Source organism: Salmo salar, chromosome 09 (assembly GCF_965601325.2).
Source record: "Salmo salar chromosome 09, fSalSal1, whole genome shotgun sequence".
NCBI classification, from domain to species: Eukaryota; Metazoa; Chordata; class Actinopteri; order Salmoniformes; family Salmonidae; genus Salmo; species Salmo salar.
Window position 1 is genome coordinate 43,764,214 of NC_138299.1, and position 25,787 is coordinate 43,790,000.

The 25,787-nt window shown below is 44.2% G+C and overlaps 1 protein-coding gene across 2 annotated transcripts in view; it reads right to left on the minus strand.

The window, feature by feature from the left end:
* LOC106611370 (neurexin-3a) overlaps positions 1-25,787 on the minus strand; it is a 914,099-nt gene that overhangs the window by 434,890 nt on the left and 453,422 nt on the right. Inside the window, exon 1 of one of the 2 annotated variants that reach the window (XM_045723685.2) lies at positions 23,511-24,391. The exons of the other annotated variant lie outside the window; for it this stretch is intronic. Within the exon in view, the coding sequence (XP_045579641.2) occupies positions 23,511-23,886 (376 nt within the window). The 5' untranslated portion in view covers positions 23,887-24,391. Of the gene's footprint in view, positions 1-23,510; positions 24,392-25,787 lie in introns of those variants that run through there. 2 annotated transcript variants of the gene reach the window in all.

A 25,787-nucleotide genomic window follows, 5' to 3' on the forward strand; every position in this document is an offset into this window, starting at 1 on the left:
GCAGAGCCCCACCTGCTTTGAGCCCAAAACTTTTTGCAAAAAAAAAAAAAATGTGGGGGGGGGGGGGGCTTGCCTGTTTTGCATGTTATTTTGGCAAACAATGTAAAACAAAAAATATATCATTGAGTTAATAAATCTGCATACAAACATGGTCTCTTTTTTGTTTCTTGAGTAAGGCAGCTCCAAAATGCAGGTGTTTTAGCCTAGTTCAGTGCTTTCTGTGGTGGTGGGGCAATCCAGCAGAAAATACGAAGTGTTGCGCCATGATTGGCTCACTGTTCTGTCACTCATGGGGACAATGCGTCACCGCAAAGTCTAAGGTAGACCTCGAAAATTCAAGCCCTTGGGTGCTGCCATAGAGTTACATTAGAAGTGCCCATCCAAGAAGGCTCAAGGTCATTGGCCACAGATAAAATGAACTCAAAGCACGTTATATGTACAGTAGCTTTGATTTAGACTGATCTTGTCAACATCACACTTTCAAAATCTTAGCTAGCAGTCATCATCATGAATCAACTTGACAATATACTGGCAAATCCTTTTTAATCCTTGCCATTTGAAGAGAAATAGTGAAGAGAAATTATAGATAAAATGTATCGGTGCTCATGAATACGCCATAAACATTACACAATAAGTTGGAAATCGCAAATTCAACAAATGAGTGGTTTGGAAGGAATCAGTGACAGTCAGTGGCTAACTGCAAGCATTGCAAAGCAATCACTAGCCTGCTATTCAGTGGCTATTCAGTGGCTCTTTTCCAAGTTTAAAATGATAAACATTCAACATTGGCCATGCTGTCAATGAAGCATGATTGTGCCGCGCTTTTGTTAACTCGGAACTGCAAAACTTGACTTCAGTGAGTTCAAGACAACTGGGAAGTCGGGAATAAACGAGCTCCGACTGGGAAAATACATTTTAAACGATCATCCTACTTGGAATTGTAAATCCGGCCTATTTCTAGAGTTACAACCTGAAGATCAAAGATGTCATCATGATTCAACCTAGTTTTTTTCCGAGTTCCCAGTTGTTTTGAAAGCACCATAAATCCAGAAAATGTCAGACATTGATGACAAAATTTGCCCACGAGGACCACCGCGCCACCTTCCTGTTAAAGTGAGCACAGCACAACAAGGTGAGATATGCCAGGGAGATATGTATACTGTAGCTAAGAAAGTAATACTAAGTGTATGTTGTGGAATAAGATGTTAGCAGCCCATGTGTCTCACCCTAATAATTTGGTCTATTTACCCCTCTTAATTTTGCCTACTGTTCTGACTTGGTGGTGCACATGGAGTCTTTAATCTGTTTCAGAGAAATGTAATCATTGAATATTGTAAGAGCGTTCACTGTCTGCTTATATGCCCCCTTTATTTATCCTACGGTTCTGACTTGGTGTACAGAGAGAACACTGTAAGAATGGCCAAAGTTCTGAATTCTGTCACCTTACATTTCAGAAATGCTCAACAAATAGTTAAATTGACTATGTTTGTCCTAGCCCGCTCATTAATGTTTTAATCAAAATTACGGATTACCTCTTATTCACTTGTCATCCCCTTATTTAGAACACCTACTCATTCAAGGTTTTATCTTTATTTTTACTATTTTATACATTGTAGAATAATAGTGAAGACATCAAAACTATGAAATAACACATATGGAATCATGTAGTAACCAAAACAGTGTTAAACAAATGAAAATATATTTTATATTTGAGATTCTTCAAAGTAGCCACCCTTTGCCTTGATGACAGCTTTGCACACTCTTAGCATTCCCTCAACCAGCTTCATGAGGTAGTCACCTGGAATGCATTTCAATTAGCAGGTGTGCCTTCATGCTAGTTAAGTGTGCATGTATACGTACTCAATGACACTGTCATAGTAGGCCTACACTGTATGCGCCTTTCAAAAGGGTGGGTTCACATAGCCTATAGCAGGGGTCAGACACCATTTTCATGTGGAGCGGCAATTTACAATTGATCCTACAATTTCTAAAGATCTGCGTACCAGTCATGATTTTCATAAACTAATTGTAGGTTACTTAACAGTGGCCCAAAAATGTCTAACTGCCCACAAACTGAACAATTCTACAGCTAGCTACTAGACAGAGGCGCTGTCCATTTAGCACACGGAGCACCACTAGGCCTACCTGTACCAATGCGCTGTCTATTAAATTGGAACTGGCAGCGTTTTAGCAGCAGAAAATCTTATTAAAATCTGTTCACCCCCCTGTTAGTAAATTCAGAGCGTGTCACGCCCTGATCTGTTTCACCTGTCCTTGTGCTTGTCTCCACCGCTCCTGACACCGAACTCGCCTGTCTGACCATTCTTCCTCCCCTGACCTCACGCCTGTCTAACGCCCTGTACTGTTTGGAATCTGACCTGGTTTATGAACTCTCGCCTATACCCGACCTGCCTTTTGCCTACCCCTTGTATTATAATAAATATCGGAGCTCAACCATCTGCCTCCTGTGTCTGCATATGGGTCTCGCCTTGAGCCCTTATAGAGCGTTGTCAGATTGTTCGTATATTCAGAGCATTTCCCTCTCCGAGCGTTCAGAGTGCAGTATTGACACTGGAAGCTTTGGCCAAGCAGAAGGGTTGATCCGAACTTTCCTCATGACGGCAGTCAAGCACCCAAGCTATCTGGCTGAAGTTGGCTAGCTTTCTAGCTACTTCTAGATCCAAATGAGAGAACGCCTCATTCTGACCATTTTACTAACTCTATCAGAGCTGGTTAGCCTGTTTTTATGTTATCTAGAGCATTGGTGACTAACTGTGCTGCTAGCAACAATTGAATTACTTATTTTGCAAACGTTTACTGACACCGGCCATATTCAGCAGGTGTAGCAAGTTCATAAATTCATCAGTTATTCTGCACTCTGTCACACTCAGACGAGAGTGCTCTGAAATCAGAGTAGATAGCCAAAGTGAATTAACGAACACAAAATATATGCTAACTGGTTAATAGTTGTTCAAGATCAGCATAGTTAGCTAGCTAACAAAGCTATTCACATTTCTTGCTAGCTAATCAAATGATACCTGCATCTCTTGCTGTAGCAACCGAAAATCAATATGATCGGTCACTCACCCACTCTTCCAATGACATCACATCCTCCCAGCAGCTAGCTAGCTAGCTAATGTTAGGCTCCGTGTTTTAGCTTGCTCAATAAATAACTATATAAATAGATAGGCTAGCCTATTAGCCACATTATGACTGACTTGTGAGCATTGCCCTTGCTAGTTAGATTGTATTGACATTCCCAGCCTTAGTTACATTCATCAGTTTTTTGTTCAAAATATTGAGTCATTGAAATTGAAATAGTGCATCCCCAATGTGTGGAAGCAGCAAACAATGTACCAGCCCAGCTGTGATTTACAACCTGATAGCAATATGTTTGGGACCCTTCAAGAAATATATTGGTGAATTAAATGAATCATGCATTGATCTGCATCCATCTATTATGACAACAATGCCTTACTCTGCGTCATGTAATTTTGAGTCAAATATAACCTATTTTTTAAACCTCTTATAAAGTTGGTTTTGTAGCATAAACTGGGGACTTGATATTTTCTATTGATTTTATGATTATCTGTTTTTTTCATATCAGCAAAGTTGTTAAAACACTGTCAGTTCCACTTTAAGTGGTGCTGAATCACGGGCACGGCCATAATGTCTAGATTTTGTATTTTGTGATTTTCGTCAATCTTTGGTCGAGTTTGTTTGTCTTCATCCTTGTCGATTATAAGTCCTTTGTTGTATGGCTTTTATTTCAACTCTCGTCTGAGGATTTCTTTGGCATAGTTTACCTTCACGGTCAGCTGTTTTATGTTCTGGTTACTTTCACAGTGATGTAGGCATTTGAAGTTGGCCTTGATGTGACATGATAGCATTTATCATTTGTATCCATTTCATGTTGCACTGTAGCCAATGCACCATTACACACGTAAATTAGTCAAGTTATGATGAGGTTGAATAGTTGTTGACATTGTAGACATGTTCCACATATCTCTAAACCTAATATTGCACTGATAAATTAATGGGTGGGGTAATTTATGTTTGTTTTTGCTGTTCTCAAAATAGCTTTTTGGAATTTTTCATTGTGTAGAAATGCAGTAAATGAGCTTCAACTTCCCCCAAATTCCTGCCATACTCCCTAGGTTTAACTAAACTGACCATACCCTAGGTTTAACTAAATCACTTCTCGCCTCTCTCTCTCTTTTCCCTCTTGTGCTCTCTCTCGCTCTCTCTCTTGTGCTCTCTCTCGCCCCATCTCTCGCTCTCTATCTTCCCCTCTCTCGCTCTCTCTCTTCCCCTCTCTCGCTCTCTCTCTTCCCCTCTCTCGCTCTCTCTCTTCCCCTCTCTCGCTCTCTCTCTTCCCCTCTCTCGCTCTCTCTCTTCCCCTCTCTCGCTCTCGCGCTGTCTCTTCCCCTCTCTCGCTCTCTCGCTGTCTCTTTCCCTCTCTCGCTCTCTCTCGCTGTCTTTTCCCCTCTCTCGCTGTCTTTTCCTCTCTCTCTCTCTCTCTCTCTCTCTCTCTCTCTCTCTCTCTCTCTCTCTCTCTCTCTCTCTCTTCCCTCTCTCTCCCTCCCTCCCTGTGATCCTGCTATGAGGTCTCCCCTGTCTTGGTGAGTTTGATAATACCTGTCTTGATCCTTCATGTTTCACTCTGTTCCCCTCCACTCTGGTGTCTGGGGTGCCCTGGGTTCCTATGGGTAGGAATGGTTACTCAGAGCACAACTATGAGTACTTACTGAGTGTGTAAAACTCTACTCCTTCCAGCTAGATCTTGCCTTGTTTTGGATGCAAATCTGGTGCAGTGGGTAAGTGCTCCACCCTCTTCCTCAGAGATGCCAAAATATTCAGAGGCAACCAGGGATAGACAAAGTTTAGTGAAAACTATCCTCCATGATGGAACTGGAAGTTGTATGACATTAACATTCAAATGTAGATTCCTATGAGAATGTAATTGTCTTGGAAGTTGGAACTTTTGGTGTTCAACATGGCACTGATGAAATTTAGCAAATCTCAAAAACCAAAAAAAATCCATATTTCCTTCCAGGCTATTCTTTGTATTAACAATTTCAGGGGAAAAGTTATTTCAGCATTAAACACACACTGAATCTACTGAACGTTAAAGAGTCTGTTAATGACTAGACTCACAAACTTGGAGGATTTAACGTGTGCGCTGGGAGTAGGGAAGCAAGTTCAGGGAGTGAATAATTTAATTAATAAATGAAACATAATACAAAACAAGAAACACAAATAACACACAGACAGGAAACTGAAACAGAAACAATAATGCCTGGAGAAGGAACCAAAGGCAGTGACATATATAGGGATGGTAATCAGGGAGGTGATGGAGTCCAGGTGAGTTTGATGACGCGCTAGTGCGTGTAACGATGGTGACAGGTGTGCGCCATAACAAGCAGCCTGGTGACCTATAGGCCAGAGGGGGAGTATACTGTACATGAAAATACCTCCGACTAAGGGGACGATCCCGGGGATCAGGAGCGGACCGGTCACCTCCGCTGAGGCGCGGAAAACAGACAAACCAGGTGAGGCGTGAGAGCCTAAAGAGCTGGCCGAGGGGTAGGAGCCCAATGAGCCAGCTGATGGGTGAGAGTCTGACAAGCTGGCTGAAGCGTGAGAGCCCGACGAGCCGGCTGAGGACTCGCCAGTAGCTCCGGTAGTGCCACCCGGACCCGACATCACCTCCAACACAACAACAACAAAAAAACACTCCCTGATGCTTCCCTTAGGTCAGCCGTTATTCTGTAAAGTGTGCACTGTGAGACGGGAAGCAAGTTCAGGGAGTGAATAATTTAAGAAATAAATAATACAAAATAAACATAATACAAAACAAGAAACACGAACAATGAACAGACAGGAAACTGAAACAGAAACAATGACACCTGGGGAAGGAACCAAAGGGTGTGACATACATAGGGAAGGTAATCAGGGAGGTGATGGAGTCCAGGTGAGTCTGACGATGCGCTGGTGCGCGTAACGATGGTGCCAGGTGTGCGCCATAACAAGCGACCTGGTGACCTAGAAGCCAGAGAGGGAGTATACGTGACAGAGGACCATTAATCAAGAAACGAGCTAACTAACTTAATAAATAATTAGCTAACTAACTTTATAAAGAACTTAGCTAACTAACGTTATAAAGAAACGGGCTAACTAACATTATAAAGAAATGAGCTAACTAACGTTATAAAGAACTTAGCTAACTAACGTTATAAAGAAACGAGCTAACCAACATTATAAAGAAATTAGCTAACTAATGTTATAAAGAACTTAGCTAACTAGCGTTATAAAGAAATGAGCTAACTAACGTTAAAAAGAAATGAGCTAACTAACGTTATAAAGAACTTAGCTAACTAACGTTAAAGAAATGAGCTATAGTAACTAACTTTATAAAGTGTTTAAAAGGAGTCAAAGGCTGAAAAAAATAAAAGGGGATATTTGGTGGTTACACAATCACTTATTCCAGTGCAGCCTTCTCCCAGACATTCTAATGGAATTGAATTAAAATCATCCATTGTGGAAGCCAATTACTTCTCATCTGAACTCATCTAGAACGTTTGTCTTTCAAGTCAAACGCAGGCCAAGGATGGAGGAAAAAAAAACTCTGGAGAATATACTGTAGGGGATTGAAGTAAGCGAAGGGGAAGATAATGACTAAAAGTTAAAGTCATTTCCAGACTGCTTTTCTCTCTTTATTATTCAACTGAGTTATGGCACATTATAGAAATGCCTGTCAATGACTGTAAAATGTGTTCAACTGTTTCTTTTGGCAGAAAGGTAATGTGCGGCTATTATTGTAATTGTATCCAATTATGACCAATTATGCTTCACAATTTACCCACTTTGTCATGAAAGGTTAAAACATTGAAAGTCTGCCATTAATCAAAATGAAAAAAAATCTTAAAACAATTCTCTACAAAATGTGCCTACAAAATACAGATATCTGAAAAAATAATGTGTCTTAACTGGACGTTGGGTCACCACGAGCCAATGACCAAGAACCCGATGGTCATTCTGACAGAGCTCTAGAGATCTCTAGAGTTCTTCTATGGAGATGGGAGAACCTTCCAGAAGGACAGCCATCTCTGCAGCACTCAACCAATCAAGCCTTTATGGTGGCCAGATGGAAGCCACTCCTCAATAAAAGGCACATGACAGCCCGCTTGGAGTTTGCCAAAAGCCAACCAAAGACTCTCAGACCATGAGAAACAACATTCTCTGGTTTGATGAAACCAAGATTGAACTCTTTGGCCTGAATGCCAAGCGTCACATCTGGAGGAAACCTGGCACCATCCCTATGGTGAAGCATAGTGGTGGCAGCATCATGCTTTGAGGATGTTTTTCAGTGGCAGGGACTGGGAGACTTGTCAGGATTGAGGCAAAAATGAACGGAGCAAAGTACAGAGAGATCCTTCATGAAAACCTGCTCCAGAGCGCTCAGGACCTAAAACAGGGGCGAAGGTTCATCTTCCAACAGGACAACGACCCTAAGCACACGGCCAGGACAACGCAGGAGAGGCTTTGGGACAATTATCGGAATGTCCTTGAGTGGCCCAGCCAGAGCCCGCACTTGAACATGATCAAACATCTCTGGAGAGACCTGAAAATAGCTATGCAGCAACATTCCCCATCCAATGTGACAGAGCTTGAGAAGATCTGCAGAGCAAAATGGGAGAAACTCCCCGAATACAGGTGTGGCAAGCTTGTAGCATCATACCCAAAAAGACTCGAGGCTGTAATGGCTGCTAAAGTTGCTTCAACAAAGTTCTGAATAAATGGTTTGAATACTTATTGTAAATGTGATATTTCCGTTTTTTTACTTTTAATACATTTGCAAACATTTCTAAGAACCTATTTTTGCTTTGCCATTATGGGGTATTGTGTGTAGATTTATGAGGAAAAAAACAACAATTGAATCAATTTTATATGATGTAAATGCGGAAAAAGTCAAGGGGTCTGAACACTTTCCGAATGCACTGTACGTACTACTTTTTTAGCTACTTTACAATAACTTAGCATGTTAGCTAACCCCTCCCCTAACCCTAACCCTAACCTAAAACCCAACCCTAACCCCTAGCCTAGCTAACATTAGCCACCTAGCTAACATTAGCGTTAGCCACCTAGCCACCTAACTAATGTTATCCACAACAAATTTGAATTTGGGGGCTGATCTAGTGCCTATGATCCTCACCCAAGAGGGAAAGTCCTGACAGTATGGTGTGTATGTTATCACGTGTGTGTGTGTGTGTGTATGTGTGTGTAAAATGTAGTTAATTTAATCTGATTGTCATTCTCTCCCTCCCACCAGAGTTTTATGACTTAACACCGGGTCATAAAGACCATGCAGGAACTCTCTCTCCCACTCTGCAGAAATGGAGGTTAAAAATCCCTTTGTTACCACAGAGAGAAACTTTGCAGTACTGTAACATGAAAAGGTTGGACATTGAGACAATACAAAGAATGTGAGAATTGGTCGGGAGGGACTTAAAGATCAGTTATGACAGATCGGTTGTTGTTTTGTGAAGGACGGTCATAACCAAATAACATAACGGTAACTTTACAAATGAATACGTCCCAGTTATCAGATTTAAATCTAAATGTTGTGGAACTTATATCATTAAATATGAAACTATTTGTGAGAAGATTAAATGTGATTTTAGCCTTCTAAATGAGAGAATTGTTTTTCATGTAAAGTTTTACCCAGTCAGTAAACATGCCCACGGGTGCACATACCTTGTGGCAATGTGATGGAACCGCCCTCCACGGCGAGGGCATAAATGGACCGCTAACAAAATGTACATTAGACAAGAGAACGTGAGGACCATCCACACATTGAAATGGTTGGAATCTCTACAGAATAGTGTATGGATGGTAAGCCGGACGTGTATAATGGTTGGACTCTCCATTAGACCAGCGTGACCGACAGCATGAGCTGAAAGGTACAAAATGGTTAGAAACCCGGAAATGTTCAACGGAGAAGTAGAAAATCTCTACCAGACCAGAAAACGCGGTGACCCTCTGAAACTCTTTCTCTCGAAGAAGACTACACAGGCACATTCAGTCTGCAGCTGTTTATGCACTGTTAGCATATGAAACTTGACCCGAAGACGAGAGACAAAGAACAATTTACTTTCACCACTATAGGTATCTCTAGGGTATCTATTCTAAACAAACAGAGCGAAGGACAAGGCCCACTGAACACCGCGTGATACACCTCTGGAAGATGTGTTCTAACAGACACTCCGAGACCAACCTACTACAACTACAAAGGACATGGTGACCTCTGGTGGACAACCAGAGACTTACATAACCAGAGACTTTCTGTCAACTGACTCCACAGACTGATCGGGCATTTTCAACAGAGCGAGACGACAAACCGTAAATATGAGTTGCATTTCTAAATCAGAATGAGCGGTTGTTAGGGTGCTAAATATCCATATTTACAATGAGCGTATTATACAACTGTATGTACGATAGTTGAATTCCTTTGTCTCTTCTTTTCCTGCTCTTTCTTCCCCCTTTCATTTGTAACAAGCTGTCAAATTGGATTAGTCCACTAGAGACTTTTCATGGCATCATGTTAGTAATGTATAATCTATCCTGTGTGTGTGTTTATGTAATTCTGTATGATTGTTTAGTTAGTTAGTAAATAAATAATTAAGCCAATTTGTGTATCGCAGATTCATCATGTAGACTAGGGTTCGTGCAGATTTGAAGTCAACGATGTTCAGAATGGGACAGACAAGGTAATAATGATAATTAATGGATGGAAGTAAACAACGTTCAGAATGAGACTGATGAGGTAATAATGATAATTAATGGATGGAAGTCAATGACGTTCAGAATGAGACTGATGAGGTAATAATGATAATTAATGGATGACTGGTATAATGATATATTTAAATCTTTAGAGTTAATTCGGGAAACAGTAACTCGATAAATAAACTTTTCCCGTGGTGCCCCAGACTACTACTTAATTAATTGTTATATGATTCATTGAATAATCATAATAGTTAAACATAGTTAATTGATTTGATAAAATAATCGTCATCGCATTAATGGTACCAACGTCGTGACAATATACACACGTACACATGGATTTTGTGTTGTTGATATGTGGTAGTGGAGTAGGAGCCTGAGGGCACACACTTAGTGTGTTGTAAAATCTGTTATGAATGTATTGTAATGATTAAAAAATTGTTAAATAAAAAATTAATATGTGGTTGTAGAGTAGGGGCCTGAGGGCACACACTTAATGTGTTGTGAAATCTGTTGTGAAGTGTACCTTAATGTTTTTTTAATTGTATATAACTGCCTTAATTTTGCTGGACTCCAGGAAAGGTAGGTAATGCCTTGGCATCAGCTAATGGGGATCCATAATAAATACAAATACAAATACCTGAACCATGCCCCCAGGATCCTCATTATGAGGAAATGTCAGATACAGCAAGATGTTGGTGACAACAAATGCTTATTTCCAATTTGTTTCTTAATATAAATCCACACACATTATTATTACACTATTAGTTTGTGTATCTTACTGTCTGCAAATAGCTATTTTGCCATTTTTTGGGGCTTAGCTTAGATTAATTGTGTTAGCTGCTAATGATAATCACTAGTTAGCTGGCCAGCTACCTTTCTAAATGTCCAAAGAGTCAAAGTAAAAGGATCTAGCTAATATAATCTGATACCAGTGCTGGTGTACTGTAGGTATAGCATCAGCATGTTGTTTCTGCAAAGGTATCTTCTAAATCAGAGAGTAGCAGGTAAAGCATGAATATGCTAGCTAGCGCTAGCTAGATACATGAAGGAATGAAAAAACATGTAATGTAACATCTAATTAGGGTCCCCTAGAAAACACTGACCAATAATTTAGTTCCTACCCTGTCACAATAATTCCTCTCTGTCTTTTTCATTTATTGTCATGTCAAACAATAATGTATTGAAAGTGCTGCCCAATATATCCCAACTATAGAATTAGAATAAGCATTCTAGTTTCATGATTCCAAAACAGTTCACCAATTAATTAGGCCCATATCAGCCTTATGTGGCATATTGTAGAAATGATACAAAATGAGTACAGGACATAATATATGGATGGAAATGCTGAAAATGATATTTGGTTGAAGTTGGATTTGAACTGTATACAACAATCAGAATGGAGAAAAACCAATAAAAATTGTTCATAAGTTATGTGTTGTCACCACCCTAGGGTCATGAACTACTCAAAGCATATTCATAACTTTTCTTATTCATAAATATAAAATACAATAAAATACCGTCATACTGTTAAGAATATGAAACACATTGTAATATAATATTTTGGCCATATTGCCCAGGCCTTTTGGAAATGTTTTAGCAAACCCCCTAGCTGCTGTAGGTGCACAAACTCTCCTAACTTAGATGGCTAGTAGATAGTAAATAGTATATAGTGTAGGCTAACTACATTTACTGAAAATATTTGGGATTCCTAATCCTAGAAGTCAATCTTAAAAGTTTATATGCCTTGCTTGGGCGAAAACATGTTTTGAGACTTCCCACTTCAGAAATAGAACAATCCTGTTTTATTTATACTGTATCTTGGCTTTAAAACCTGTAAAAACTACTGCTGAAAATTGCCAGAGACCTCAATATAGGATATTATAACCATACTGTCACGACACCGACGGATGGTGGCGCCCCTCCTCGACCGGGCGGCGCTCGGCGGTCGTCGTCGCCGGCCTACTAGCTGCCATCGATCCTTTTTGTTTCACTTTCTGTTGGTTAGGTCTAGGTAGGCACGCACCTGTTTTGGGTTAGTTATTAGTAGGGGGGGTTATTTAGTTTAGCGAGGTATGTCTGTGTTTGTGCGTGATTATGTTCCTTGTCAGGTTTTGTGGTTCTTGAGGAACGTGTGTTTTCCCTCTGCCTGTGGTTGGTTTTGTGTTTTATCACCGCAGAGGTATTTATGGGCTGCGTCCCATTTTGTGACGTCTACAAGGGTTTTGGAGCGCGATACTGTTTGACGCCCTACCCTACCGTGTTTGGACTATCTTTATTTTTGTACATACGGATTAAAGTGTGTTCAATAATTTACTGTCTCCTGCGCTTGAGTCTACCTCTCCTGCTTCCTTTACCTGGTCTTCCTATGGCCCTGCAGACCGCGGAGGCCTTATTCACCCACGTCTTCCGGCACTACGGGGTGCCCGAGGATATCGTCTCAGATCGAGGGGTTTCGGTCAGTTTGACCTCAGGGTTTCACCCCGAAAGTAATGGGCAGGTGGAAAGGGTAAATCAGGAAGTGGGCAGGTTTCTGCGGTCCTACTGCCAGGACCGGCCAGGGGAGTGGGCAAGGTTCGTGCCATGGGCCGAAATGGCTCAGAACTCTTTGCGCCACTCCTCTACCAACATGTCGCCATTCCAATGTGTGTTGGGTTATCAGCCGGTCCTGGGGCCATGGCATCAGAGCCAGATGGAGGCCCCTGCGGTAGAGGAATGGGTTCAGCGCTCAAGGGAGACCTGGGACGCTGTGCAGGAATCCCTGGAACGAGCCAGGGAATGACAAAAGTCGAGCGCTGACCGGCGCCGCAGCGAGGCCCCCGTGTTTACCCCAGGGGAGAGAGTCTGGCTCTCGACCCGGAACCTGCCCCTCCGCCTGCCCTGCCGGAAGCTGGGTCCACAGTTTGTGGGGCCATTTAAAGTCCTGAGAAGAATAAACGAGGTGTGTTACAGATTACAACTTCCTTCTTATTATCGTATTAACCCCTCGTTTCATGTGTCTCTCCTCAGGCCGGTGGTAGCTGGTCCGCTGCAGGAAAATGAGGTGTGGGAGGTCCCTCCACCCCCCCTGGACATCGGGGGGCCCCCGGCGTACACAGTCCGGTCCATCTTGGACTCCAGACGCCGGGAGAGGGGCCTGCAGTACCTCGTGGACTGGGAGGGGTACGGCCCGGAGGAGAGGTGCTGGGTACCAGTGGAGGACATATTGGACCCAGCGCTCATCCGGGAGTTCCACAGCCTCCATCCGGATCGCCCTGCGCCTCACCCTCCGGGGCGTCCTCGAGGCCGGCGTCGGCGCACTGCGGGAGCCGCGCGTCAGGGGGGGAGTACTGTCACGACACCGACGGATGGTGGCGCCCCTCCTCGACCGGGCGGCGCTCGGCGGTCGTCGTCGCTGGCCTACTAGCTGCCATCGATCCTTTTTGTTTCACTTTCTGTTGGTTAGGTCTAGGTAGGCACGCACCTGTTTTGGGTTAGTTATTAGTAGGGGGGGTTATTTAGTTTAGCGAGGTATGTCTGTGTTTGTGCGTGATTATGTTCCTTGTCAGGATTTGTGGTTCTTGAGGAACGTGTGTTTTCCCTCTGCCTGTGGTTGGTTTTGTGTTTTATCACCGCAGAGGTATTTATGGGCTGCGTCCCATTTTGTGACGTCTACAAGGGTTTTGGAGCGCGATACTGTTTGACGCCCTACCCTACCGTGTTTGGACTATCTTTATTTTTTGTACACACGGATTAAAGTGTGTTCAAGAATTTACTGTCTCCTGCGCTTGACTCTACCTCTCCTGCTTCCTTGAGCCAGCCTTGACACATACTTAGGTGACAATACTATATGTATTGCAATGCTCAAGATTCTATATGTATAGCCATTCAATATTGCGAATTTATTACGATTTGATGTTTAAACATATTTCTCAATATATGTCTGCTGCAGAGAGACAAGAGAGAGCCATGAGAAAACACACTTTGATCAGTCAGGGAAATAAAAGTGATGAATACATATTGGCTCACTATTTAAAAACAAGATGGAGAACAAAGTAATCTATTAAAAAATACATGAGTTTCGGACCAAGTGTAGCCGACTACCGCTAGCTATCTAATGCTACCGACAGTAAAATAAATAATAACTATACTTGGAGTCAAATAATATTGTCCAAAAATAATACCGTGATATGTAACTATATTGATTCTTCCTCCCATCACTAGTTAAAACATGTGAAACAAGACAACACAATGGCAGTTGTTGTTGGTTGTGGTGGTGGTGATTTTGTATCCCCACTAATAAGCCTGGTTTGGAGAGAAAGTTGACACACAGATCATCATGTCTGTGGGACAAATCCCCAGCTGTCGCCTTTGTTTTCTACAGGTTGTTATCCCCTTTACACGTTAAGCCTTCCTAGTCACAATAAACTCTACACTAGCTCTCTTAATGAGATGGGACAACAGGAGGCTGATTAGTCACACACACACACACAAACACACACACACACACACACACACACACACACACACACACACACACACACACACACACACACACACACACACACACACACACACACACACACACACACACACACACACACACACACACACGTACCCATACATACACACACACACACACATACCCATACATACACCCAGGCTCACACATTCATACATGGAAAAACAAGACCGTCAGATGCTTTAGAACATCCCAGCAAAAGTCTCTCAGAGGTGACAAGAGAATTGTTTTCTCCTCCTCCTCCTTCTCCTCTTCCGTTGCAACGCACTTCCACTGAGGAGTCTACTCTTATTTTAATGAGCTGGATGAAAGATGTACAAAGCTCAGCTAAGACAGTCCCCAGTCAACATGCCTCAACACTCCACCGCTAAGACAATCCCCAGTCACCATGCCTCAACACTCCACCGCTAAGACAATCCCCAGTCACCGTACCTCAACACTCCACCGCTAAGACAATCCCCAGTCACCATGCCTCAACACTCCACCGCTAAGACAATCCCCAGTCACCATGCCTAAACACTCCACCGCTAAGACAATCCCCAGTCACCATGCCTCAACACTCCACCGCTAAGACAATCCCCAGTCACCGTACCTCAACACTCCACCGCTAAGACAATCCCCAGTCATCGTACCTCAACACTCCACCGCTAAGACAATCCCCAGTCACCGCACCTCAACACTCCACCGCTAAGACAATCCCCAGTCACCGTACCTCAACACTCCACCGCTAAGACAATCCCCAGTCACCATGTCTCAACACTCCACCGCTAAGACAATCCCCAGTCACCGTACCTCAACACTCCACCACTAAGACAATCCCCAGTCATCGTACCTCAACAATCCACCGCTAAGACAATCCCCAGTCACCGTACCTCAACACTCCACCGCTAAGACAATCCCCAGTCACCGTACCTCAACACTCCACCGCTAAAACAATCCCCAGTCACCATGCCTCAACACTCCACCGCTAAGACAATCCCTAGTCACCATGCCTAAACACTCCACCTCTAAGACAATCCCCAGTCACCGTACCTCAACACTCCACCGCTAAGACAATCCCCAGTCACCATGCCTCAACACTCCACCGCTAAGACAATCCCCAGTCACCATGCCTCAACACTCCACCGCTAAGACAATCCCCAGTCACCGTACCTCAACACTCCACCGCTAAGACAATCCCCAGTCACCGTACCTCAACACTCCACCGCTAAGACAATCCCCAGTCACCGTACCTCAACACTCCACCGCTAAGACAATCCCCAGTCACCGTACCTCAACACTCCACCGCTAAGACAATCCCCAGTCACCGTACCTCAACACTCCACCGCTAAGACAATCCCCAGTCACCGTACCTCAACACTCCACCGCTAAGACAATCCCCAGTCACCGTACCTCAACACTCCACCGCTAAGACAGTCCCCAGTCACCGTACCTCAACACTCCACCGCTAAGACAATCCCCAGTCACCATGCCTCAACACTCCACCGCTAAGACAATCCCCAGTCACCGTACCTCAACACTCCACCGCTAAGACAATCCCCAGTCACAGTACCTCAACACTCCACCGCTAAGACAATCCCCAGTCACCGTACCTCAACACTCCACCGCTAAGACAATCCCCAGTCACAGTACCTCAACACTCCACCGCTAAGACAATCCCCAGTCACCGTACCTCAATACTCCACCGCTAAGACAATCCCCAGTCACCGTACCTCAACACTCCACCGCTAAGACAATCCCCAGTCACCGTACCTCAACACTCCACCGCTAAGACAATCCCCAGTCACCGTACCACAACACTCCACCGCTAAGACAGTCCCCAGTCACTGTACCTCAACACTCCACCGCTAAGACAATCCCCAGTCACCATGCCTCAACACTCCACCGCTAAGACAATCCCCAGTCACCGTACCTCAACACTCCACCGCTAAGACAATCCCCAGTCACTGTACCTCAACACTCCACCGCTAAGACAATACCTCAACACTCCACCGCTAAGACAATACCTCAACACTCCACCGCTAAGACAATCCCCAGTCACCGTACCTCAACACTCCACCGCTAAGACAATCCCCAGTCACTGTACCTCAACACTCCACTGCTAAGCGTGAATGCACCTCCCGCCTCACCCAAGGTATTTTCTGAATTTGTGGTTAAAATGTTGCTGAACAAAGGCTTCCACACTCAGCTCCTGCTGCTGCCTCGGAAACAAACAACAACTTTACGAACAAGGGAGTAAAGTACTAAAGGGGATTTAATGCAATGATCTCCCAAAGTAAGTTTTTTTAGGATTAAACATAGCCCAGACAGTCAAGACAATGAGGAGAGTTGAGGAGGAGGTGTAATTGATAAAGCTTTGGAGGCCGGAGGAGAGAGAGAGAGAGAGAGAGAAGGATAGAGGGAGAGAGAGAGAGAGAATGAGAGAGAGAGAGAGAGAGAGAGAGAGAGAGAGGGCATAGAGGGAGAGAGAGAGAAAGAGAGAGAGAGAGGGGCATAGAGGGAGACAGAGAAAGAGAAATGATAGAGGGAGAGAGAGAGAGAGACAGAGAGAGATAGAAAGAAAGGCAGACATAGCCTCAGGTATAGGAATGTCCCAGATGAATGGTTCTGGATTTTTGTGTTTGAGCTTTTGTTACACACCATTCATTTCTTCTATGCCTCCATCCCATGCACACACTACATTACACTACTCATAATCACTTTCATCACACTTCCATAGGCTTTCATTTTCCAAAATAACAAAAGTGAACTACTCAAAATACCAATATTACACATGACACACACACACACAGACACACACACTATGAATATAGCCACTTCCTCAGTCAATGTTTATGGGGAATAATTGCTGTGGCACCGTGGGAGAGGGGTGCAGAGCTAAATAGCTGCACACATCAGATCCCTCACGCTCAAAACACAGCAGCACTATACAGCCTAGTGAAACACTGTCTTCTTCCAAGTAATTAAACAGTAAAAAAGCCCCAGATCACAACGACTGATAGAGGCCTATTCAGAGCTCCTGACAGCCGTCTCTCTTTTCCCCTCTCCAAACTCGTCCCCTACTCTCATCTCCTTATCCCCCTCTCCCCAGCAGAAGGCTCCACCACAGACCCATTACTGCCATTCAGCTAATGCATAGACTATACAACCTGCGGCTATTTCCTCTGGGACCCTAATCAGAGTCAGCAACACGCAGAGCACAGGAGACAGAGTAGAGTAGAGCAGAGAGAGGAGAGGAGAGGAGAGGAGAGGAGAGGAGAGGAGAGGAGAGGAGAGGAGAGGAGAGGAGAGGAGAGCAGAGGAGGGGAGAGGAGAGGAGAGGAGGGGAGGGGAGAGGAGAGGAGAGGAGAGGAGAGGAGAGGAGAGGAGAGGAGAGGAGAGGAGAGGAGAGGAGAGGAGAGGAGAGGAGAGGAGAGGAGAGGAGAGGAGAGGAGAGGAGAGAGGAGGGGGGAGAAAAGAGAGGAGGGGGGAGAAAGGGAGGTTTATTTTAGGGGTGTGATCGTTAAAATTTTTAAACAAAATTGGGATCGTTAACGTTAAGAAAAATCCAGAGCCAAATTTGAATTTTATTTCTAAAGTTAAAATCGCAGTGCAGTTATCACAAAATATATTATATTCTGGATTATAGGCAATAGGTTATAACAGTCTGGTCTCATAGACTAGACGTAACACGGTAAACGTAAATCCGAGACACACAATTATCTGTTACAAAAGACAGAGGGTTACTTAAGGCAAAAACAAATGTAGGGTGATTGGTCGGGGTGAATGTGTGGGCCTATAACATGAATGTCAAACAACCCGAAGGTTGCGAGTTCAAATCTCATCATGGACAACTTCAGCATGTTAGCTAAGTAGAAACTTTGCAACCACTTGCTATTTTTTTGCTACTTTGCAACTACTTAGCATGTTAGCCATTCCTTCTTCTAATCCTTCCTCTATACTTAACCCTTTTAGCTAACCCTTCCCCTAACCCTAACCTTAACCCTTTTACCTAGCTCCCATACTTAACCCTAACCTTAACCCTAACGCCTAGCCTAGCTAACATTAGCCAGCTAGCTAAGGTTAGCATCTAGCTAGAATTCGTAACATATCATACTTTTTGCAAATTTGTTCCATATCATACGAAATGTAATTTGTAACATATAATTCGAAATTGGTGATGTTTCGTAAAGTTAGAAAAGATGGCGCCAGAGAGCATGGCTGCTGTTTCATTGGTTCTTAATTATTATTATTTTTTGCATTATTTGTAACTTATTTTGTACATAATGTTTCTGCTACCGTCTCTTATGACCAAAAAGAGCTTCTGGAAATCAGAACAGTGATTACAAACATCAAATTGGAAGTAGAACTTTTCTTTAATGAGTCGGACGGTTAGGATATAATCCAAACACCCGAACAGGCCCTCATCCCCGTTATTCGCTGGAGAAAGAAACTGAGAATTTATGGAAAGAGATCAGGGTGCCTTGTGAGGATCAGACGATGAGTGGCTAATCTGCCGTTGCCATCTGTACCGTTAGCTAACCTTCAATCGCTGGAAAATAAATGGAACGAACAATAAAAAATGTAATACATTGTGTTTCACCGAGTTTTGGCTGAACGATAACATTAATAACATACATCTGGTGGGTTATACATCCTATCGGCAGGATAGAACTGCAGCCTCTGGTAAGACACGGGGCGGGGGCCTATGTATATTTGTAAACAACAGCTGGTGCACGATATCTAAGGAAGTCTCAAGGTTTTGCTCGCCTGAGGTACTGTATCTCAAGACAAGCTGTAGACCACACTATCTACCTAGAGAGTTTTCATCTGTATTTTTCGTAGCTGTCTACATACCAACACAGACCGATGCTGGCACTAAAACCACACTCAATGAGCTGTATACCGCCATAAGCAAACAGGAAAACGCTCATCCAAAAGTGCCGCTCCCAGTGGCTTTAATGCAGGGAAGCTTAAATCAGTTTAACCTAATTTATATCAGCATTTTAAATGTGCAAAAAGAGGGAAAACAACTCTGGACCACCTTTACTCCACACACAAAGACACTTACATAGCTCTCCCTCGCCCTCCATTTGGCAAATCTGACCATAATTCTATCCTCCTGATTCCTGATTACAAGCAAAAATTAAAGCAGGAAGCACCAGTCACTAAGGTCTATAAAAAAGTGGTCAGATGATGCAGATGCTAGCACAGACTGGAAAATGTTCCGGGATTCTTCAAATGGATTTGAGGAGTACACCACATCAGTCATTAGCTTCATCAATGAGTGCATTGAGGATGTCTTCCCCACAGTGACTGTACGTACATACCCCAACCAGAAGCCATAGACTACAGGCAACTAAAGGGTAGAGCTTCCGCTTTCAAGGAGCGGGACTCTAACCCGGAAGCTTATAAGAATGCCCTCTGACGCACCATCAAACAGGCAAAGGATCAATACAGGACAAAGATTGAATCGTACTACACTGGCTCCGATGCTCATTGGATGTGGCAGGGCTTGCCAACTTTTACAGACTGCAAAGGGAAGCACAGCTGAGAGCAGCCCAGTGACACGAGACTACCAGATTATCTAAATAACTTCTATGCTCACTTCAAGGCAAGTAACACTGAAACATGCACGAGAGCATCAGCAGTTCCGGACGACTGTGTCAGCAGATGTGTCGCAGATGTGAGTAAGACCGTTTAGCAGGTCAACATTCACAAGGCCGCAGGGCCAGGCGGATTACCAGGACGTGTACATGCGCTGACCAACTGGCAAGTGTCTTCATTGGAATTTTCAAACTCTCCCTATGTGAATCTTTAATACGAACATGTTTCAAGCAGACCACAATAGTCCCTGTGCCCAAGAACACTAAGGTAACCTGCCTAAATGACTACCAACCTGTAGCATTCACATCTGAAGCCATGAAGTGCTTTGAAAGGCTGGTCATGGCTCACATCAACACCATTATCCCACAAACCCTAGACCCACTCCAATTTGCATACCGCCCCAACAGATCCACAGATGATGCAATCTCTATTGCTCTCCACACTGCCCTTTCACAACCTAGACAAAAGGAACACCTATGTGAGAATGCTATTCATTGACTACAGCCCAGCGTTCAACACCATAGTGACCTCAAAGCTCATCACTAAGTTAAGGACCCTGGGACTAAACACCTCCCTCTGGATCAACTGGATCCTGTACTTCCTGACTGGACGCCCCCAGGTGGTAAGGGTGGGTAAAAACACATCCTCCACGCTGATCCTCAACACAGGGGCCCCTCGGGGGTGTGTGCTCAGTCCCCTCCTGAACTCCCTGTTCACTCATGACTGCACGGCCAGGCACGACTCCAACACCATCATTAAGTTTGCCGATGACACAATAGTGGTATGCCTGATCACCGACAACGATGAGACAGCCTATAGGGAGGAGGTCAGAGATCTGACTGCGTGGTGCAAGAACAACAACCTCTCCTTCAACGTGATCAAGACAAAGGAGATGATTGTGGACTACAGGAAAAGGAGGACCGAATCCGCCCCCATTCTCATCGACGGGGCTGTAGTGGAGCAAGTAAAGAGCTTCAAGTTCCTTGGCATCCACATCACCAACAAACTAACATGGTCCAAGCACACCAAGACAGTTGTGAATAGGGCACGACAAAACCTATTCCCATTCAGGAGACTGAAAAGATTTGGCATGGGTCCTCAGATCCTCAAAAGGTTTTACAGATGCACCATCAAGAGCATCCTGACAGGTTGCATCACTGCCTGGTATGGCAACTGCTTGGCCTCCAACCGCAATGCACTACAGAGGGTAGTGTGTATGGCCCAATACATCACCGGTGCCAAGCTTCCTGCCATCCGGGACCTCCAGAGGAAAGCCCTGTCAGAGGAAGACCCTAAAAATTGTCAAAGACTCCAGCCACCCTAGTCATAGACTGTTCTCTCTGCTACCGCATGGCAAGCGGTACCGGAGCGTCAAGTCTAGGTCCGAGAAGCATCTAAACAGCTTCCACCCCCAAGCCATAAGACTCCTGAACATCTAATCAAATGACTACCTAGACTATTTGCACTGCCCCCCCCAACCCCCTTCTACACTGTTATTATCTATGCATAGTCACTTTAATAACTCTACTGACATTTTTTTATTTTACCTTTACTTAACTTGGCAAGTCAGTTAAGAACAAATTCTTATTTTCAATGATGGCCTAGGAACAGTGGGTTAACTGCCTTGATCAGGGGCAGAACAACAGATTTTTACCTTGTCAGTTTGGGGATTTAATCTTGCAACCTTTTGGTTACAAGTCCAACACTCTAACCACTAGGCTGCCTGCCGCCCCAAATGTATATATTACCTCAATTACCTCGACACCGGTGGCCCCGCACATTTACTCTGTTCTGGTACCCCCCTGTATATAGACTGGCTATTGTTATTTTACTGCTGCTCTTTAATTATTTGTTATTCTTATCTCTTACTTTTTAGGTTCTTTCTTAAATCTGCATTGCTGGTTAAGGTCTTGTAAGTAAGCCTTTCACCTTAAGGTCTACATCTGTTGCATTCGGCTCATGTGAGAAATAACATCTGATTTGATTTGACGGATATCCAAAAATGAATACATGCCATACAAAACTTAGCATATCATACGACATGGAGTGTCTCAGATTTACCTTCAAAATAATATGAAATACTCTGATTCCAGGTTGGCTATAAAGGCCTGGGGAAAGTTGTGTAATTTAAATAAAACCAGAGCAGAGGAGGCAAACTTTAGGCTACTTTCGTGAATTTGCGAGGCATCCAAAACAGATTACAAAGACGTATTTTTCTGCCTGCCCCGTCCTGTCTCCCTTGCGCTGGATCGACCGGGGCGTATTTATTACGCTGATTCTGTTGCAAGACATTTCTAATAACGGAAACAAACAACAAAATGGGGAAGGATAGAACTGTCCAATAGAAACAATTCAACTGTTTGGACTAATGAGAGGGACAGACAGAGAGAGAAACAGACAGAGAGGGACACAGAGATAACAGACAGAGACAGACAGAGAGAGAAATAGTCAGAGAGGGACAGGGAGAGACAGACAGAGATAGAGAGAGAGACAGACAGAGAGAGAAACAGAAAGAGAGAAAAACAGACAGAGAGAGAGAGACAGACTGAGAGAGAGAGACAGACAGAGAGAGAAACAGACAGAGAGAGAGAGACAGACTGAGAGAGAGAAACAGACAGAGAGAGAGAGACAGACCAAGAGAGAGAGACAGACAGAGAGAGAAACAGGCAGAGAGAGAGAGACAGACAGAGAGAGAGAGACAGACAGAGAGAGAGACAGACCGAGAGAGAGAGACAGAGAGAGAAACAGACAGAGGGAATACCGGGATGCCTGGTAATTTCTTGCAATTTTCTCAGGATGTGAATTTGGTCGATTCTCTGGAAAGTATTAAAACCTAGGTTGCCCCTAGGTTGCTTGAGATTAGAGAAAATTGAGTTAGGTTAGGGTTTACAGTTAGGGCTTCAGGCTGGGATTTTACTGTCATTCTTATCCTTGGGTGGGCCACCTAAGCATTACATTTTTTTATCGTGTAAAAACAATTAAAAATAATAATAAACATTTTCAGGAGGAAAAAAACGCTTTCAGTGTAAACTTTAAACAATCAGATATAAGAAATATTTTAATGATAATAGACTTAGATATCTTTTTATAACATAATATTTGAGAACTAACATTCACCAAAATAAAAACTAGACAGTCAGAGAGAATAAAACCATTTAGCAGTAGTGGTTTTGTTGTTATATTTGAGTAGAAGAACACAGCATTAGCCAAGGCAAAATGCATAGAATTGCAGGAAATTAGCTTTAAAACATCAAAAAAACATCAATAATCTCCACTTCTGAATATGTAGAATCACAGGAAATTTGCTTTAAATATGCAAACATTTTTCTAATCTCCATGGCAAAATGCAAATAATTGCAGGAAATTAGCTTTCAAATTACAAGTAAATCTCTCAGCTCCTTGGAGAATTCTGTTGAATTGCAGGAAATTGGCTTAAAAATTCGCAAATGTCTATACACCGCCAAGATGGGGACCTTTTGTCCAAAATAATATAGACAAGCTGATCGTGTGGAGTACACACTGTGCCACGCCCCCAGCCACATGCCCACAACCAACCTTTTGATTCAGAAAAAAAACCTGTTCGGGTTCAAGAACATAGTGTTACGGTTTGAGTAAGTTTAGGGTCTAAAGTGTGACTCACCGTGGCCACCCCTAAGTGAGGCTGGCCAGTGGTAGATGGAGACAGATGCAGAGGAGTGATGCCGCGTCCCGTGGAGGTGATGCTCGGGGTACGTATAGGACGTAGCCTGCCCTGGAGGTCCGGCGGCAGCCACGTTGTTATCCTGCCTCCCCCTGGGAGAAGAACTCCATACAGACCCAGTGATACATCCTAGAGTCAAAGACCACATCCAGGGGCTCAGGCGCAGGCGGAGGGGGCTGGAGAGTTGGTACGCCCCCCCTTCCTTGGAGCCCCACGACATTGCACCACCGGCGGGACGAAGCATGATCCAAGCCCGAAGAACTGACAACAGACGTACGGTACGGGGTGGGGGGAACTCCACAGAGACGAGGCTCATGATAGAGACAACCCCATACTAGGATCACTCAGAACCAAACCCTCGTCCAACTGGGTCAGCTCCTGTAGCCGGATTCAGGTCCGCTTCAGTTTCAGCTAACCCCACAGGTCCAGCTCTATCGCCCGAAGTAAAGAAGTAGAGGATCTCTATATCGCTACGACACTCCTTAAGATCTCTGACCGATTTTAAGAACAGCACACTTAGGCTCTAACTATAGTTCTCACGTTCTGATTCGTCCCTCAGAGAAAATAAACATTGGGTCTTCTCTTTCGCATGCTCCTCTCACCCAACCGTTATGCTCTTTGCCACCTTGCCCTGAAGGTACAGCAAAAGGAGTGTTTTTTCCCTCTTTCTCACGCTCCCCTTTTCTCTGAAGGAAAGAAAATCGGAGGACCCCCCCCTTCTCTCTCTCTCTGGTGCTTCCTGCGTAGTTGTGTTCGCTCCTGCTGCTCTTCTGGCTGCGAGCGTATCTCCTGCGCTCATTCACTGGCTCCCTCACTCTCTGATGTAGTGCACTCTCTCTCCAGCAGCTATCAGTCACACATGGTAGATCACCTCTCTCTCTCTCTCTCTCTCTCTCTCTCTCTGTCTCTCCTCTGTCTCTCTCTGTCCTCTCTCTCTCTCTCTCTCTCTCTCTCTCTCTCTCTCTCTCTCTCTCTCTCTCTCTCTCTCTTCTCCCTCTCTCTCCCTCTCTCTCACACATGCAGAGAGAGTTTGAGTGCAGATGAAGACAAACAGTATAAGCACCTGGTTTATCACCACTCATCTAGCTTCATCCCTGTAGAGGAAATAACCACATGAACAAAGACCAGTGTTCTCTCTGTGGGTCTGTAGTGTACTGGTCCACTGTAGAGCTCCAATAGGGCTGCAGTATAGACACCATGAGCAGGAAATACATCTCCTTTCTCTTCTCTTCTGTGTGTCACAGTGTCTCATCCGCCTCTCTAAGGGAGGTGTGTGTGTGTGTGTGTGTGTGTGTGTGTGTGTGTGTGTGTGTGTGTGTGTGTGTGTGTGTGTGTCGTGTGTGTGTGTAGTGTGTGTGTGTGTGTGTGTGTGTAGTGTGTGTGTGTGTGTGTGTGCGTGCGTGCGTGCGCGTGCGTGTGTGTGGGAATCCTGGTGATTCCACTCACCCCCTCTGTCTCAGGCTCAGCGCCTGAACACAGCCCCCTACTCAGAGAGAAATGAGACAGGACCCTAATTGGATCCTACACTGACCACAGTAGGCAGCAACACTGAGAGAGTGATCCTACACTGACTACAGTAGGCAGCAACACTGAGAGAGTGATCCTACACTGACTACAGTAGGCAGCAACACTGAGAGAGTGATCCTACACTGACTACAGTAGGCAGCAACACTGAGAGAGTGATCCTACACTGACTACAGGTAGGCAGCAACACTGAGAGAGTGATCCTACACTGACTACAGTATGGCAGCAACACTGAGAGAGTGATCCTACACTGACTACAGTAGGCAGTAACACTGAGAGAGTGATCCTACAACTGACTACAGTAGGCAGTAACACTGAGAGAGTGATCCTACACTGACTACAGTAGGCAGTAACACTGAGAGAGTGATCCTACACTGACTACAGTAGGCAGTAACACTGAGAGAGTGATCCTACACTGACTACAGTAGGCAGTAACACTGAGAGAGTGATCCTACACTGACTACAGTAGGCAGCAAACACTGAGAGAGTGATCCTACACTGACTACAGTAGGCAGCAACACTGAGAGAGTCAGTGAGTTAAAGGAGGTGTGCAGGCAGACAGGGAGAGAGAAGGGGCAGGGTAAACTAGGCTCAGGTGAAACTAAGCAGTGGGAACAGGATTGGAGGGTTCAGGGGATAAGGGGACGGAGAGGGAGAAAATACAAATGGACTATTAACATAATGCAAATCCTC